The 17,024-nt window shown below is 42.1% G+C and overlaps 1 protein-coding gene across 1 annotated transcript in view; it reads right to left on the reverse strand.

The window, feature by feature from the left end:
* The window catches only part of NXPH2 (neurexophilin 2), a 109,927-nt gene extending 95,716 nt beyond the window's left edge, over positions 1-14,211 (reverse strand). Inside the window, exon 1 of the mRNA XM_077861553.1 lies at positions 13,971-14,211. Coding sequence (XP_077717679.1) covers positions 13,971-14,021 — 51 coding nt within the window. The 5' untranslated portion in view covers positions 14,022-14,211. The remainder of the gene's footprint in view (positions 1-13,970) is intronic.
* Between the last annotated feature and the right edge of the window lie 2,813 nt (positions 14,212-17,024).

Raw genomic sequence — 17,024 nt, forward strand, 5'->3', positions numbered from 1 at the left:
TCTTCTATCTTCTACGAAGTATTTTTTCTTTTTACTGCGTTCTAAAATATGGAAATTCAAAGGCTTTACTAAAATTCTCTGAGTCAGCCCTAACAACTGGTTAAGAGCTGTACCTGAGGCAAAATAAAATGTGTGAACTTCTGTTAAAGAGGGAAATCATATCCAGGAGAGCAATATCAGGGGGATCACTCTTCCATTTCCCTTAAAAAGGAGAATTTGTTAAATAGAGATGTGTACCCTGGGCAGAATGCCTAATAGAGCTGACACTCAAAAATATTGTTTGAACTGAACTGAACTGAAGGAGACTGAGCGGAGGGAAACTGAGATGGAGGGAAAAAAGTGTTAAGAAACTAGGTCTTTGTAAAATGCTGACCCCTTCCCAACAGTGCAAAGACAAAGTATTTCATTGGAAGAGGCCAAAGTGGTCACTTGGTTCAGCTTCTCACAGCCAGGAATCTTCTACAGTGGTGAGCCTCAGTCTGGTATGTTTTGCTCGCCAGGGCACATGTGTCAATGTCTGGAGACACTTTTGGTTGTCACAATTGAGAGTCTGATACTGGCATCTAGTGGGTAGAGGACAGGGATGCTGCTGAACATCCTACAATGCACAGGACAACCCTTTTCTCCCTACCCCTAACCCTCACACAAGTAATTACTTGGGCCAAAATGTCAGCAGTGCTGAGTTTGGGAAATTCTGCCCAACTGCATGACCCAAGAGATTGCCTCTGATTACCCCTTTTTTTCAAATCACTTTATTGAGGGATGATTGACACACAAAAAGCTATACACATTTATAATGGATGTACTTGAAGATAAGTATACACTCATGAAACCATCACCTCAATCTGTGCCATTAACAGTCGTCACATCCCAGTGAAGGCACACTCATGACCTCACAAGCATGCCTTTACACCTGCTGGGAGGCTCCCGCCCCTAGAAGTCCTCCCTTATTTTGAAATTCATAGAGTGATAATATTTCTCAAATGCACTACACAAAAAGAAGTACACGTATACAAAATCACATTTGAAGGTCAAAAGCCACCTCCAGAGGTTACTACTAACATTATTATTCTCATCTGTTTAATATGACAGAAAAAATAAATTTACACGCTGAATTTTTGTTGGTGGTAGCATTTTTAATTCTGCTATTATTTGGTAGCTTTTAGGACTTAAGTCCATTTCTTAATTTATTAACGTTAGACAGCTTCTCTTCACTTCTTACTATGAAAGATAAACTGTCATGCTTGCCTATCTTCACCGGTACATTCCTTTTACTCTCCAATTTTAATTATATTCTATTACTTTAGTTCATTAACATTCATTGTGGTTACATTCTGTTCTTAAACTACATTCAAATCATTCATGCTTTGTGTATCAATCCATTCTAAACACAGGGAGCTAATAAACAGCATTTATAAAACTGAGAGGGTTGAAATGGGATTCCCCATAGAGCCACAGTGTAACTAGACGGCAGAGAAGGAAACAGAACTTCCTACTTTTCCCAAGTCAGAGGCTAACAGATCTTCACGTCTTCTGAGTCATCCTCAGACACCTCTGTATCCCATATCATCTCTCTGTTCTCTATTTCTTGCTTGGCTGAGGTATGTCTTTAAAGATCGTTCCATATGGAATGAATGGTACCTCCCCTGAGATCCTTGCATGCCCCATTTTTTTGTTTTCTCTGATTTTCTCTCCTTCTTCCCTCTCTTTCCTTCATATTCAATAATTTGGCTGTTGATTCAATATCGCTTTCCCCTTAGAACTATGTAGGCATTATTCCATTGCTTCTAATATCCAGTGTGGTTAATGAGGTGTGTGTGTGTGTGTGTGTGTGCGTGTCAGTAATCTCTTGTTTCTATGAAAACTCTTCAGATTTTCTTATTTTTCCCTTTGAGTTCAGAAATTTCACTAATTTTTTAAAAATCAGCACCTTCAACATTTTTTTTTTCTAGGTTCCCTCCTCTCATAGTCTCTGTTTCTGGGTCACCTCACTGGATTTTCTGAATTTGTCCTCTATGTCTCTTTACTATTCACTCCCATTTCCTATTTTGGTTTTTTGGTTCTGTCTTGGCAGACTTCCTCTTAGAGTTCACCAGCATGAATGTTAGCCCTGTTCTTTTTAATCTTCTCCTCAGCTTTCTAATTTTGTCATTTATATATTTCTTTTCCAAAGCAGCCTGTTCTTATTTTCAGGATGCAATATCCTCTTGAGTTTCTGAGATTACTAATTAGGAATCCTTAACATTGAAACCCATCCCTTATATTAATTGTTTCCTCCAGGGTAGCTCCTCCTCCTCCTCCTCCTCCTTCTTACCAATGATTTCTCTTAAATGTCTGGTGATCTTTGGTTGTCTATGTCTATGAGTGAAAAATCACACTAATTAAGGTGAAGAGCTGGAGGTGTTTGTGTCTCTTTCTCTAATAGAGTTCTTCCTTTAGTGGGAGTTCTAATCACAAGTTCTCTAATGGGAACATAGAGTGTTGATTCCCTAGTACATGTAGAACTGCTGATCAAAGTATCCCACCTTTTTCAAGTCAACCAGACTCTCTCAACCAGAACATGACATCTTAAATGAAGCAAAACAAGAACTGAAGAAAAAAAAAGTTGGCATGTATTCATCATCTTGCCTAATTGATACTTTCCTGACACCCAGACCCTTGATTCTGCTCTATACATGCCTGGTTCTCCAACATTTCTGGTGAGTCACTCCATTCTCATGAATTTCTTCTCTGCTTAAGTTTGTCAGAGTCAGCTTCTGTTGCTTGCATAGCAAGAAACTAAGGTGTTGCAGATGGGAAGGAACACTCATCTTTGTTAAGCTAATGCTAAGTACTAGGCATTTTACATTTTTGTATATAATCATCACAACCCTATGAAATAGCTATAATTGACATTATCTTATGAAGAAACTGAAATTGAGTAGATCTATTGGCTTGTCCAAGATGCCAAAGAAAGCACTGGAACCCAAGTCAATCTGATATCAAAACCCATGCTTTTCCTCTACTCTGAAGTATTCATGGAGTATTAAGGATACAAATCTGGCTGCAGTTAATAGTATATGATGAATATTGGACGAGAGATTTAAGGCTGGAAAACCAGGCAAAAAAAAATTTAGACACGGTATGTTAAGAAAAAGGGAATCACAATCTTATTCTTAAAAGTTGAGTGACATAGTAAATCAAAAGAGGATTTAAAACAGATGATTCTATGGCATGTGGAATGAATTCACAAGGCTTGTTTTGGAATAAAGTAGACCAGCTAGGAGGCTGCTGTAGCGATGAAATGGCAGCAGGTGGAGAGGAAGAGACAGTTTACAGAAGGATTTGGAAGGAAATTTCATAGGATTTTGTGACTGAATGGATATTGTAAGGGCTGAAGAAAAATGAGCCAAAAAAGACTAAAAGATTTCCAGTTGCAATGGGGAAAGCTGAGTGAATGTATTTACCTTGCCTCCCTCCCAAATTTCCAATGACATGAACTAGGAATGCAAAAACAAGAATGAATGCATAGTGGTGCTAGAAAGAGGAAAGGATGCCAAAAGCCTGCAAGATTTGAGAACCTCTAGAGGGAGGAAAGAAGAGTGAATCAGAATGATGCAAAAGCCAGATGTGCGGAGCAGCCTGTAACCAAACAAAGGCAAAGGAGAACAGCGCCACTGAGTACCCTCTTCCCACCACCAAGCTCAGCCCAGGAGGAGCTGGGAGTGCACCAAGGCACCAGGGCAGCACCCTGGAGGCTGCAACGTCCCCCAGTGAGCAGAAAGAGGGCTGAGGCTCTGGATGCTCGCTCTTAATGTGAGGCTTCATTCACCTTGGACAGCTTACAGAACGAACTGCACAATCTGCCACAGAAGGCTTCTAGTTACAGCCATTGATCTAGAAAGGAGGAAGGCAGGCCCCCTGTTTGGGGGCCTGCTACTACTACTACTACTGCTTCAAAACATACAAACTTGGGGGGGGACATGGAGTAAATTCACAGGTGTGGAGTAAATTTTTTAAAATTAAAGTAAGGGCATATATAATTTTATGCTAAATAAATTTGAAGGTGCACAAAAATGCATACTTTTCTTTTAAAATTAATAAAAGGGAGGGCAGGGATCCCTGGGTGGCGCAGTGGTTTGGCGCCTGCCTTTGGCCCAGGGCGCGATCCTGGAGACCCGGGATCCAGTCCCACGTCGGGCTCCCAGTGCATGGAGCCTGCTTCTCCCTCTGCCTGTGTCTCTGCCTCTCTCTCTCTCTCTCTGTGTGACTATCATAAATAAATAAAAATTAAAAAAATATTAAAAAAATAATAAATAAATAAATAAATAAATAAATAAATAAATAAATAAATGGGAGGGCAGCCCCAGTGGCTTAGAGGTTTAGCGCCGCCCTCAGCCTAGGGTATGTTCCTGGAGTCCCGGAATCGGGTCCCATGTCAGGCTCCCTGCATGGAGCCTGCTTCTCCCTCTGCCTGTGTCTCTACCTCTCTCTCTCTCTCTCTTTCTCATGAATAAATAAATAAAATCTTTAAAAAGAAAAAAAAAAAGGCAGATCGTTTGCCTTGGCTTAAACAGCTTAATATTGGGAAAATATTAGGAAAATTAGGTTTCATAAATAAATATAAAAAGGTTAGCATTTTAGTCTGATCATTTTGAAGGATGCTAAAACCGTATCTGAAATTGACTTCTGCGATCAGCAAATTTATTTTAATGTGGAATATAAAAGTATATTTCTAACTTGATAGATTATCAGAAGCTAAAAGTAAACATCATATTTAGTAAAGTTTCCATTAAAGTTGGAAATATGAAAACCCCAACTTTCCCAATGTTTGTCAACACTATTCTGAAGGTTTTACTCAGTACACTAGAATCAATTTTAATTCAAGAGGCATTAATGTTTAATAGAAAGAGTCTAATATAAGATTATTTAGAGATAATACAATTATCTATACATAAAATCCAGGAGAATCAAATTAAAAATAATATAGTACAGAAATAGAACTCATATGAACATAAATATGCTAAAATAAATATCTTTCCTTGTATGCCAGCAAAAAAAAAAAAAAATCTAAAATGTCAGGCATAGAAACAGTATCTACAACAACTCCCATGATGTAAAAAAATCCAGGAATAATAAAATAAACAATTGTGCAAGAGCAATATAAGAAAAGTATAGAAGTTTAAAGCAATAGAAAAAAGAATGATACAAGAATAAGAAATACAAATGATTAAATATGAAAACACACTTTACCTTCCTAATAAACAATGAGGTGTCTTCCTTTAATAGAGTGGCAAAGTTAAAAAAAGGAAAAACACTGTCCACAAAGGGGCATAGATATGCGAAAACACTATGTATGGTACTAAATTTTGGCATAGTCCATTAGGGGAAAATGTATATTTATCAAAAATCATATTGTACATTCCCAGCATTGAACCAGTATTTACAATTCTAGGAATTCATTTTAAATATTCACAGATATATTTTAAAAATCCAAAAGAGTCAAAATATTCATAAGGAATGGATCAAACACATTATGGTATGTCAATGCTATGAAACACTATGAATCCTCAAAAACATAAGTTGTTTTATATCGCATAAAAATGGCCACAATATATTATTGCATTAAAAATGTTATAGAACATTATGCTGTGTTAGTATAATTATGATAAAAGCATGCATATCCATAATTTCTGCAAAAATACACATTAAATTATTCATAGTGATTATCTCTTACTGTGAGATGACAGAAAGCAGACGGGGCGAGAATGGCTATCTTAAAAATTCCTGAATATTAAAAAAAATTTTAAACAGAAATCTTAGGTTGGTTTCCCCAGAAGCAGACCCTGAGACAAGTGTTGGAATGCAAGTGATTCCTAAAGAAGCGGTTCCAGGGAAGTCGGGTAAGGGAGTGGGGCTGCAGGTCAGAGAGTGGAAGACAGCCATGCAGGTGTGTGATCTCAAGCAAAATCCACTTGAGGTAGTTTCAGGCCGCTGCCTCCAGGGAACTCTGGAACATTCCGCCAAATCTCGGAGTGAGAGAACATGGCTTTCCATACCCTGGTACCTGTGAGTCATCTGTTAAGAGCTGGCTGAAGGGGGAGAAAACGGAACAGGAGGACATTCTGATCATGAGTACTTTCTAACAAGATGCATCCAACACCAACACCGGGGGGTACTTCCCAAAGGAGATTTATAGTTGTCCAGTGTTAGAATAGAAACCAAAAAGTGGAGGGGATGGGGGGAGGGGGGGTGTTGTCCATAGACATGTTAAAAAGAGATCCAAAGAGGTCTGGGTGGAAGAGCCAACAAAATCCACTATGATATAGTATCTTTACAAATGTAAGAAAGGGATGAGAGAAGAAGAGGAGGCTTGCTACTGCTAAAGCACAACTATGCTCACAGTTCTGCACAAGCATAAGCACCTACTAGGTAGCCCGGCCCCATCCCCCAGGCTTCTCACATTCCTACCGCCCCTTAGACAACCAGGATTAAGTGGCCCTTAACAGAAATCAAGACCTTTCACGCTCTTCCTGTTCACCTTTTCAGTCTTGAAGAAGTGCAGGTTGAGATCTTGAGAAATTAGAGGAACTCTCAAACCTCTCTTGATCCCAACTGGAACCACATTTACTGGGCCAACAAAAACCCTAAAGTTACATAAAAGCCAAAGCACTTGGCAAACTAAACTCTGTGAGACTAAATTGTAAATGCAACTCTTGATTAAGGGACATTGCAACTCCAGCAATGTGTTTGTTGTATTTACCTTCTTTGACTCTATCACAAACTTGTTTAACACATTTCTAAAATGAGTGAGTTGAGGTTTCTATCTCAGCATGGACACTGAACAGAATGAGATGTTACCCAGAAATGTTCCTCAAGCCTATCGCTCTGGATGTCAAAGACAGATCTCACAACCTCCTGCTATAAATGGAGGCTGCCCTGAGCTAACAGCTGGGCTGGGTAGACAATGCAAGTTTTATCTTTTCCGGTCTACAGTCCATCTCTGAAAACTTCAAAGCTTTTGCTTCTTCATCTGTAAAGTGGATGCAATAACTGTTGCTCTGCTTACCTTTCAGAGCTGATGTGAAGATAAAATATGGGATCACATATGTGAAAGAATCTAATAAACCACATAGTGCTTTATATCAAGTCACCTGTCTGAACACAAGGACACCATACATTAAAAAGGGGGAGGTGGAGACTTCAAGATCTGAACCCATGAATACTGGAAAGCACTTATTCAGGAAAAATGTGCTTGGCTTTGAATATGTTGAGTGAGTGTGAGTTGGTAGTAAAATATCCAAGTCAAAATGAACAGTAAACTATGGAGATATGGTCTTAGAGCCTGAACGGTAGGGTAGGAAGTGACATACAAATTTGGGAGTCATCGACACGGGATTCGCAGATGAACTCATGATTATGGAAAACACACCTTTGAAAACTTCACCTCCTTTTTTATCTCCATAGCAATATTCCTTATACTGACCCCAATTGTTGTCTGTTTAGATTACCAAAATGCAAAACTTTGTTAATAAAAATTATTGTTATCATTACTACAAAATGTTAAATAGTTCTTTAGAGCCTCTATTCTCTTACTGTATACATTATCCATTCAAAATATTGTGCAGATTGTCATAGTCCATCAATCATTTTCATTTTCACTGGCTAAGTCTGCACACACAAATAAGAGCTAGAAACCTGGACTGGAAATTACATGGATATAAATTAAACATGTGGTCTCTCCCTGCGAATAACTTCTTAAGTTATTGTTTTGAATGAGTAAATATACATGCTAGGTAACTTAAGGTAAAACTGATAAAATTTTAAAATTGTCAGTATTATATCACGATGCTTGGAAATCACAATCCTGCATATTCTTGCATGAAGAGATTTAAACAAGTGCTTCTGTGATCCTAGATCATTATTTGGCCCCGAACAGCAATAGCACAAAGTCAGGGTTCATTTTTCAAGACATTTACATTGTTTAAAGTGTAATTGGACTGAACCCCAGGACGAGTCAGTCTATTTCAGATGGTTTGTTTCCTAATGTTAAAACCACTGACATTTTCTCCATCTTTGATAGGTTCTCACATGTGAGCTCTTTGTTTTCTTTTAAAAATTCCATACCATTTACATCTGAACTCCTGAAACCTCTGGAGTTAAAAGTATTTCTGATTTAAAGAGGCTGGATTCTACTGAAGAGCACAGAAGTCCCATGATCATTTTCTGGTTGAAGTACAGTATTACTCTGTTATGTTGTTTATCTTAATAATTAGAATTTAACTGAGAGTCAATTTACTTTTTATTTAAATTAAAGCAATGACTAGATGTTGGTAGTTTTCAATTCAAAAATAGTATGGAGGAGAAAAAGCCTGACTATACCATTTTAATTTAAATTTTATTGATTTTGTTGATTATATGGGTTAAATAAATGCTCATCAATTCCCTTTGCCTACTTTCACTAATTTTCTCTTCCCATAAGCAGAGATAACATTTAATTAATCTTGCAATGTTTTAAATCTACTTCTAAATATACATATCATTTGTGATGTGGTTACACAGCATAAACTCCATGTAAAATTTATATTTAAAACAATTATGTCTGTATGTAACACATACTTTCTACAATAATGGAAGATGTAATTCATGAAAAGAAAAATCCTGAGACACTGTTACCATGTAACAAAAAAAAGGAAAGTAATGCTAGAAATCACTTTCCATCCACTTTATCATTAATGACTTCATTTACAGACGAGAGATTGAGGTTGCTAAGTGACTTGCCCAAGACACATACACACACGTGTGTGCACACACATCCACACACTTACACTCTCAGATCAGTCCTATTTTGTTTACTCCTATGTCCTCAACATCTGCTATGGTCTCAGTGCATAGTCTGGGTCAAAATAGTCAATATTTGTTGAATGTGCCATTTATTTAGAAATGAAAACACCAAATGCATTGTTCATTCCAATATACAAGTGGGAACATTTAAAATGTCCTTCTCAATCTTATAGTTTTTTGGGGGAGACAAGAAAGCCACAAACCGTGTGAAAGAAACTTGAAAATTCTAAGGATATGCAACTCTTAAGACAACACTATTATTGTAGTTTAAGTATACAAAACTTCCCTTGTCCCTTACCATACATCCATAAATCTCGGAGGGGCAAAATTTATAAGAACGGTAAGTTTAAAGACACTATTTTAATTTCTTGAATGATCTGACTAGGAAAAAGGAAAACATATTCTGTAGCTTTTGGGTTTCAATAGTGAAATTTTAATTTTTAATAGTCGTTCTACAAAGAAATGGCATTCCTTATTATATATTGATCTTGCAGCACAATGAACCAGTTTTTGAAGGTTTTTATCTCGATTTTCATAAATTAAAAATAACATAAAATGGAAGTTTTCAATCATATCTTAGAATTCCTTCTATAATATGAAAATCTATGCTGTAAGTTGCTTTAGATTCTTTTTTTACTGAACAACATTCTGAAATAAAAAATGGAGTTGTCATTAACACCGCTGGTCATTTCAAAAGTAGTAAAAAATTCAAGTAGATTGTTAGCAAATGAAGATTCATAAAAATAATTATTAGGGCATCTGAATTTGGCACAACTAAAACCGCTTATGATGAAATAACATTTCAAAGTCTCACAATGGTGCAATATATAGGTTAATTGGGAAAGGATTATTTTAAAATGATTTAAACATTATAACCTCTGTGCCAGAATAATAGAGAAATTAGTTTGTTAAACCATCATCTTGCACACTATACGAATAACAAGAGAATAACCTCACATGGATGAGTGCTCAAAATCATTTGGGCCAATTTTTTAAAGCAGCTTTAAAATAATTGACTCCCAAATCAAGATATTAAATGCCAACTTCTTACCAGCAATAATGCTTATGGCTAAGATAGAAATGAGATTCTTTACAGAATCGCTGACACAGCCCTAACTGTAGGCACTTGAGTGTGCAGCTATAATTCTTTTTTCAAATCTTAACCCAGCAATGCTTCAGGTAAAGGAGTCTGCAGAATATGTAAACAGTAAGAGACAGTCTTAGAGCTTTTACAAAAGCACAAACCTGTGACACATTTATATTCACCTTTGATTGCTACTACTAAATGTCTAAATCATCCAAAGTGTATTGATTAGCTCTTTAATAGGTAAAAGGTGGGCAACGTATTATAAAATCAACATTTCTTAATTCACCCGATTTGCAAGAGCTACACATTTTAAGCTGACAATGTAAAACCTCTAAAAGGTTTTTCAAAAAGCCTTCTGCCTTTTTTAGCATTTTGATCATTAATCAAAAACAATAAAAAAATATTTAAAAAACACCACAAGGATTAAGAAAGCTTTTCTTTTCCATTTGGAAATCTATTAAGCTAAAAAATAAGTTCCCAAAAGGAGTCAGTTTCCTAGGTGGATGGCATTTAAAACAGAACCAAATAACATAAATCTCAGAACAGGCCAAGGGAACGCAACTTACACGGGAGGTGAGTGTCTAGAACGGAGGACTTGGCTGTTTAATCCTAATTCTCATTTTTAAGAATGCCTAAGATAATGATTCTTTTAATGAGGAATTAATTTTAATGCCCGGCCAACTCTAAGTTGTAACCAATATATGGTGGTACTTTTACTCCTGTGCATTGTCATCTAGCCAACAGACTATTGATCCTACACTAGAAAACACTGTTTTGATGTTTATGGATCAGAACTGCATGAGGGAAATTGCGACTTCTGAATGGAAGAGAGTCATGAGTTACCACCTTTTGTAATTATGGAGCTGAGAATAAATACATGATATGAATACCTTACTAGACAAATATTAAAATTATTAATTTGTTAAAGATAAACAAAATACCCTTAATAAGTTCATGTGGGATGATACTATACAATGAGGATGACCTTAAAATTGTAACACCTTGTATCACAAGTATTCTGATTTTATATAATTCTAAAAACTCGCTAACTTACATCACTTCTAATTTATATTTTGCTTTATAAAATCATTATATCACAGAAAAACAAGTTGAAATGCATAACAAACTTATTTTAAAAATCATCACTGAATTTTATCTTAAACTCAAGCTAATAATCCATTTAAATTCAAATTTAATCTTTTTACAATCTGCATTTTACTTAAAGGCAAAAATCACACTTATTATGAGTTCCAAATTATCATATAAATCTGTAAGAAGTTGTCATCTGGCAAAGTCTTTACTTTGTATCATGTCAGGAAATAACACTCATTATATTATAATATTAATTTCAAATGCTAATTTCCTCATCATTAGATGGCAGAAAAGAAATAATGTGCTATTAATACTGTAATAAAGGATGTGTTGCTGAATAAGGATTTTGGAGAAAATAATACTTTCAGGATTGATATTTAAATTTTGCAACGGCCCTGGTAATCCTATCAATTAGGTAAAGCAACCTATCAGTTAAAACACTGGACACAGGCAAGGAGAACTGGGCGAGGGCAGGTAACATACACACGCAGTTCATAGACTTCCTGCAATATTTATCAATTCGGATGACTGTTTTCTTAAAAATTTCAAGTATTACAAAAACATTCTCATTATTGTACCAAGATCATGTGGCTAGTGACTTAATCTCAGGACTCAACGCTTTGCGATTGTTTTTGATGAAACAGACAGTTTTCTTAAAGTTAAATTTCAAAATCCCCAAATGAATCCACTACTCATTTAAAATACTTGGCATTTTTTAAAAAGTGTATTCTTCGGGTTGCCAGGGTGGATGAAGAAATAAAATCCAATTCCAACAATAACCCAAACTTGCCCCTGCCCCCCGCCCCTTCCTGGCCCCATGGCAGATCTACTAAATACATTATGTCTCTAGGTCCTGGAAAAGTAAAAGACTAGTTTTCAAATCTAGAAAACATTTTATCCACTTGCTGTTGGGACTCAGCAAGTAAGTTCGGTATCAGCTGAAAAAAAGGTAGAATAAAACAGTGAACCTTCCAAAGGGCCAAATTATGACCTGCCCTCCTGGATACCTGCCAGGGTACATGGTGGGATTGGCGAATGTTTCCATTTAGGTCTACCCTCCTCAGCCACTTTGTTTTCCTTCCACATCCTAACCCCCTTGTGTTATATGACTGGAAACCGCTCTAAGAATGTGGAGAATGTAAACAGCCTTTTATTGTCCAAAAGGATGGCAGTATAAGGAATGTGTGCTTATCACACAGCTGCAGCTCCCACCTCACTTACCATGATAAAGTGCTCCAGGAAAAAAACATTACAACCCAAGCACAATCCAAAAACGGATTAGAATTTGACATAAGCTTCCTTAAAAATGAATCAATCAATCCATGCTGTAATATTAGAATCTAGCTCTTAAGGAGGCTATATAATCCCTTCAAGATGTATTTCCTATTTCCTATTGACTATGGTGGTGTGAAAAAAAAAAAAAAAAGTAACATTTCCAATACGGTAGCTGATAGGAGAACTTTTTCCCAACATATGCCCAAATATATTTCCTCATCTTTAAGAGTCTAACTCAGTGGAACAGATACACAGTTCATGATCACTGAATGCGAAATTAAATTCACCGTGAAATTCATGAAGATATCCTGAAGATCTTACCTAAGTACCCGATTTCTCCAGGCTTCTGGAGTTTTACTCACACACACCCCACAGATGCTGCTGGTTAGCCCATCTTTTATCGGAATCCAGCTTAAACATTTTAAAAAGCAAGCGACCCTAAAGTCTAAGGTGGCATATACGTTGCATGCACATTACCTTAGTGGTAACATTTATTTTGACATGCAGTATTACATGTGGGCAGTATGTGAAGGCTCACTGAAGGACATCTGGGAACATCACTGCATTTTCCTCCTGATGCCACTGAAGGATTTCTTACTCAATGCTGTGCAAGTGAAGCTAATCTCTGTTGTAACCAGAATGGACGGGCCTCTCCCTGGGATCTGTCCCCTTCACTAACACCTTGTGGAATGCCTTTCACCCTCCATATCTGCACAGTACCTCTGCGTCCGCAGCATCATACGTCTCGCAGGGAAACTTTTTTGTAAGTTACTTCATCTTTCCCTCTAAAAGCAAACAACAGAAGAGAAGGAAAGAAAAGGGAAAGGGAGAGAGAATCCTTCTCTAAGGGGCTTGGCTTCTTTGACCTTGTTTGAACAGCCCAGAGCTATAACGTAAGCAAAACCTTAAGTATAATAAGGACCGAAGAAGCCCGTGGAGCCCGGAGAAAGCCCTGGGGACAGCGCCTTAGCTAGGTGAGCGCCCGGAGAGCAGGAGAAACGCCCCGCACGGGCGACAGCAGGGCCCTCCTCTCATTCTCCTTTCCAAGTTGTCTCCTGGAAGGTCTTAGTCGGGATCTCCCTGAAATGTGACTCACGGGCAATGCACAGGGCACCGAGGTGCGCTGGAAGGAGGCGAGCGCGGCGCGGCGCGGGAGGAGCGGGACCCACGGAGGTCCCGGGCAGGGGCCGCCCCCCGCCGCCCCCCGCCGCCCTCCCCGGGCCCCTCGGGCCGCCCCGCGGGGGAGCTTCCCGAGGCGGCTCCGGCGTGCAGCTGCGCGAGCAGGTCCCCTGCGGCGGCCCCCGGGCGCCAAGCGTCTCCCCGGGGGTCCCGGCGCCGGGCGGCGAGCGCAGAGCGCAGAGCGCAGGGCGCAGAGCGATGCACCTGCCCCGCAGCCTCCCCGCTCCGGGTCGCCCGAGGTGTCCCCCGGCGGGGAGCCGCGGAGTGACCCCGAGAGCAGGGATGCGCGACGGCCTCCAAGTGCCTCCCGGCAAAATCCCGGCTGGGACCTACACAGCGCCGAGCCCCCTCGGACCCGAGCCCTGCAGAGCCTCCAGCTCGGACCCCCCCCCCCGCCCGCCCCGGCCCGCGCACCCTCCTCCCGGCCACTTCGCGCCCCCCTCTACCCCGGCCCGCGGGTCGGTGCCCCTCGCGCTCCGCGCCCCCGGCCCGACGCGCCCCGCCGAGCACTCACCAGCTGCAGCAGCCCGGGGACCACGACGAGGGGCAGCGGCCGCAGGCGCATGGTGCCGGTGCCGGGGCCGGGGCCGGGCCGGGCCGGGCCGGGCCGGGGCCGGTGGCGGCGTCTCACGAGCTGCGCGCCCTCGCCTGCCGCTCGCGCATCTCCACTCGAGGGCAGCGCTGGGCACGCGGGGCACCGCGCCGCTCTGGTCCCCGAGTCCGCGCGCAGCGCCGCGCCGGCCGGTGGGCGGGGAGGGGAGGGAGGGAGGGAGGGAGGGGAGGGGAGGGGCGGGAGGGCCGGGAGGGGAGGGGAGGGGAGGGCGCTCCGGGCCCCTGCGCCCGTCCTCGGAGCGGCCCGCGGGGAGCGTGCGGGGAGCGTGCGGGGCGCCCGCGGCTGGAGGCGGCGGCTGGGGCGCCGGGGGCGGGTTCCCGCGCCAGGCCGAGCGCGCCCCGGAGCCCGGGAGCCGCCGGGACCCGCTCGCCCGCTGGCCCGCTCGGGTCTCCCCGGGAGGTGCGCGGCGCGGGGCGGGGCGGGGCGGGGCGGGGCGGGGCGCTCCCCTCCGAAGCCGCCTGGCAGAGGCCCGCGGGCGAAGACCCAGGGCGGTCTGGGCGGGGCCCGGGAGAGCGCCCCAGTCCGCGGCCGCCGGGGGCGCGGAGGGTCGCGAGCGGCGGGAAGGGCTTCTGCAAGCGGGGAGTCGTGGGAGCCCCCCTGCACCTGGGGGGCCTGAGGGAGCGAGCGAGGTGTGCGGGCTGCGCTTGCTGGGGGGTGAGGGCGGCGAGGTCGCCGAGGGGCACAGGACCCCGGAGAGGATGGAGGACACCCCGCCGCGGAGCCTCCCCCTCGGGAAATCTGGCGAGGCGTCGCCTTGGAGCCCTGGCTGCAGCCCCCGAGCCTCGCCCCGATGCTCACAACTTGCCGGTGGAGGGGGGGGGGCTTAACCTGCAGCCACCCCGGCTGGGCCCTCGAGGGGAAGAGTCAGAGGGCAGTGGGCCTCAGTCTTCCACCGCTTACGGCGGGTGGGGATTTAACCATCGTTCATCGGCCCTTGTATGTTATTTTTAACAGGTGGGAAATTTGAGGTCCGGGGATGAGCCTCTAGGCAGCTGCTTCAACGAGAAATGAGCACAACGAGGTTATTTCCTACATCCAGAAACATCCAGAAAGCTCTCCTTTACGGAAGAAAAACACGTTGAGGCAAGGGAGAAGAATCGCGATGGATTTCCAGTCTTCCACAACAAAAAGTGAAACTTGGGCTGAAATTTTAAGCCATTCCTAGGGGAATGTTAGGACAGACATTCTCCTCCTCTTACTACCCACCTCCACCCTAAAATCGTAATGAAAGGGGAGTCCCTAAGTCTTTAAATGGGCCAGGAGCACCTGTGAAGCAGAGCCAAGGATAGGAGGATGGACTTGGGCATGGCAAGGTCCAGCCTTTCCACGGGGTATGCCAAGATGGTACAGAGGGGGAGAGAGTTTATTCCCAAGTGTCCTGGGATCCCGGTGTGACTTTGAAAGCATCTTGTCCCTGAGGCTGCAGGTGGGGCATCTCTCTAGGACAGCTCCATTCTGTGTAGGGAGGGGGGAAAGTAAGTGAGGGCCCAAGCCTGACTGGGAGGTCCGGGACCCTGTAGCAAAGGATGCCCCAGCCCTGCCCCACTTCTGCTTGTCCTCAGACTCTTAACTATTCCTTGCTGCAGACTCATAGACATAATCACTATTTGCATATCTAAGTCTATAATTCACCTCCCCTCGGGTCCATAAAAATTCTCTCTTTACCAAGGCTTAGAGACCACTTCTAGAAGGTTATTCTATCTTAGAAACATAAATAAGATCATTTCAAAAATTGGAAGACATCGCTATGGGTCGATCTCCTTGTCTAACTTTAGGTCCCTGGGATAAGGCTGCAAATTATTCACAGACAATCTTTGGGAAACAAGAAGGACTAAATGGGGAAGGGTTTGGCAGACATAGAGGAACCTCTTTTTGGAGAGGTGCTGCTGGGAGAGGAAGAGGAGGGCAGAGGACTTTGCAATATTTTCTTTTTTTTCCATATTTTATTTATTTATTCATGAGACACACACACACACACACACAGAGGTGGAATCATAGGCAGAGGGAGAAGCAGGCTCCCTGTGGGTCCTCTATCCCAGGCCCCCCAGGATCACGACCTGAGCCAAGGGCAGATGCTCAAGCACTGAGACACCCAGGCGTCCCAGGACATTGCAAGATTTAGACTCATTTAGACTTGGTGTCTGAGCCTCGGCTGACTCATCTATAAAACCAGAAGGTGGGCTCCCTTCCTGATTAAGTAGTTTCTAATTCTGTTACCACTGTTTAAATGCTGAGTGCATGACTTAACACGCTATTGAAATAAATAATTAAGTGATTTAATTACTGGCATACTTAACTCTTTAAAGTTGTTCATATGTCTTAGATCATTATTTTTGGGACAAAGACATAAAATTTAAAGGGACCCAAACTTGGATGTGTCTGAGTAGTATAAAGTATTCTTGCAAAGGAACGTGCTGTAAGGTTTTGAATTCCAAGCTAAAAGCTAAGAGACATGACCAAACTTTTTGTGTCCCATTGATAAAGCTGTGTAAGAGAGAAGTACCAACAGTCTCATTGATTAAGGCCTGGTATTACTGTGTGTGTGTGTGTTCATTTTTTTTTTTTTTAATAAGGTTACTACCAAGAGTTTACTGTTTTCTCCAATTTCTTGCAGTACATACTGTGGGAAAGTAGGAGGAAGGAAGGAAGGAAGGAAGGAAGGAAGGAAGGAAGGAAGGAAGGAAGGAAGGAAGGAAAGAAGGGAGGGAGGAAGGAGATGAAGATAACATGTTGCTTTGTCCTTCAGAATCAGCAAACATGCAATAAACAAAACACAGTAGACATTACAGGAAAGTCTAGTTCAGTTCAAGGGAAGAAAGACCATTGTAATCCACTATGAAGGCTTCATGGCAGCGATGACATGGGAGGGAGCTCAGTTTCCAAGAACGGCCACGATGAGTCTATGTGGGAGGAAATGGGAAGAGCCTTTCCACATGGGAGGAAAAGCAGGGGGAA

Source organism: Canis aureus, chromosome 20 (assembly GCF_053574225.1).
Source record: "Canis aureus isolate CA01 chromosome 20, VMU_Caureus_v.1.0, whole genome shotgun sequence".
NCBI lineage: Eukaryota > Metazoa > Chordata > Mammalia > Carnivora > Canidae > Canis > Canis aureus.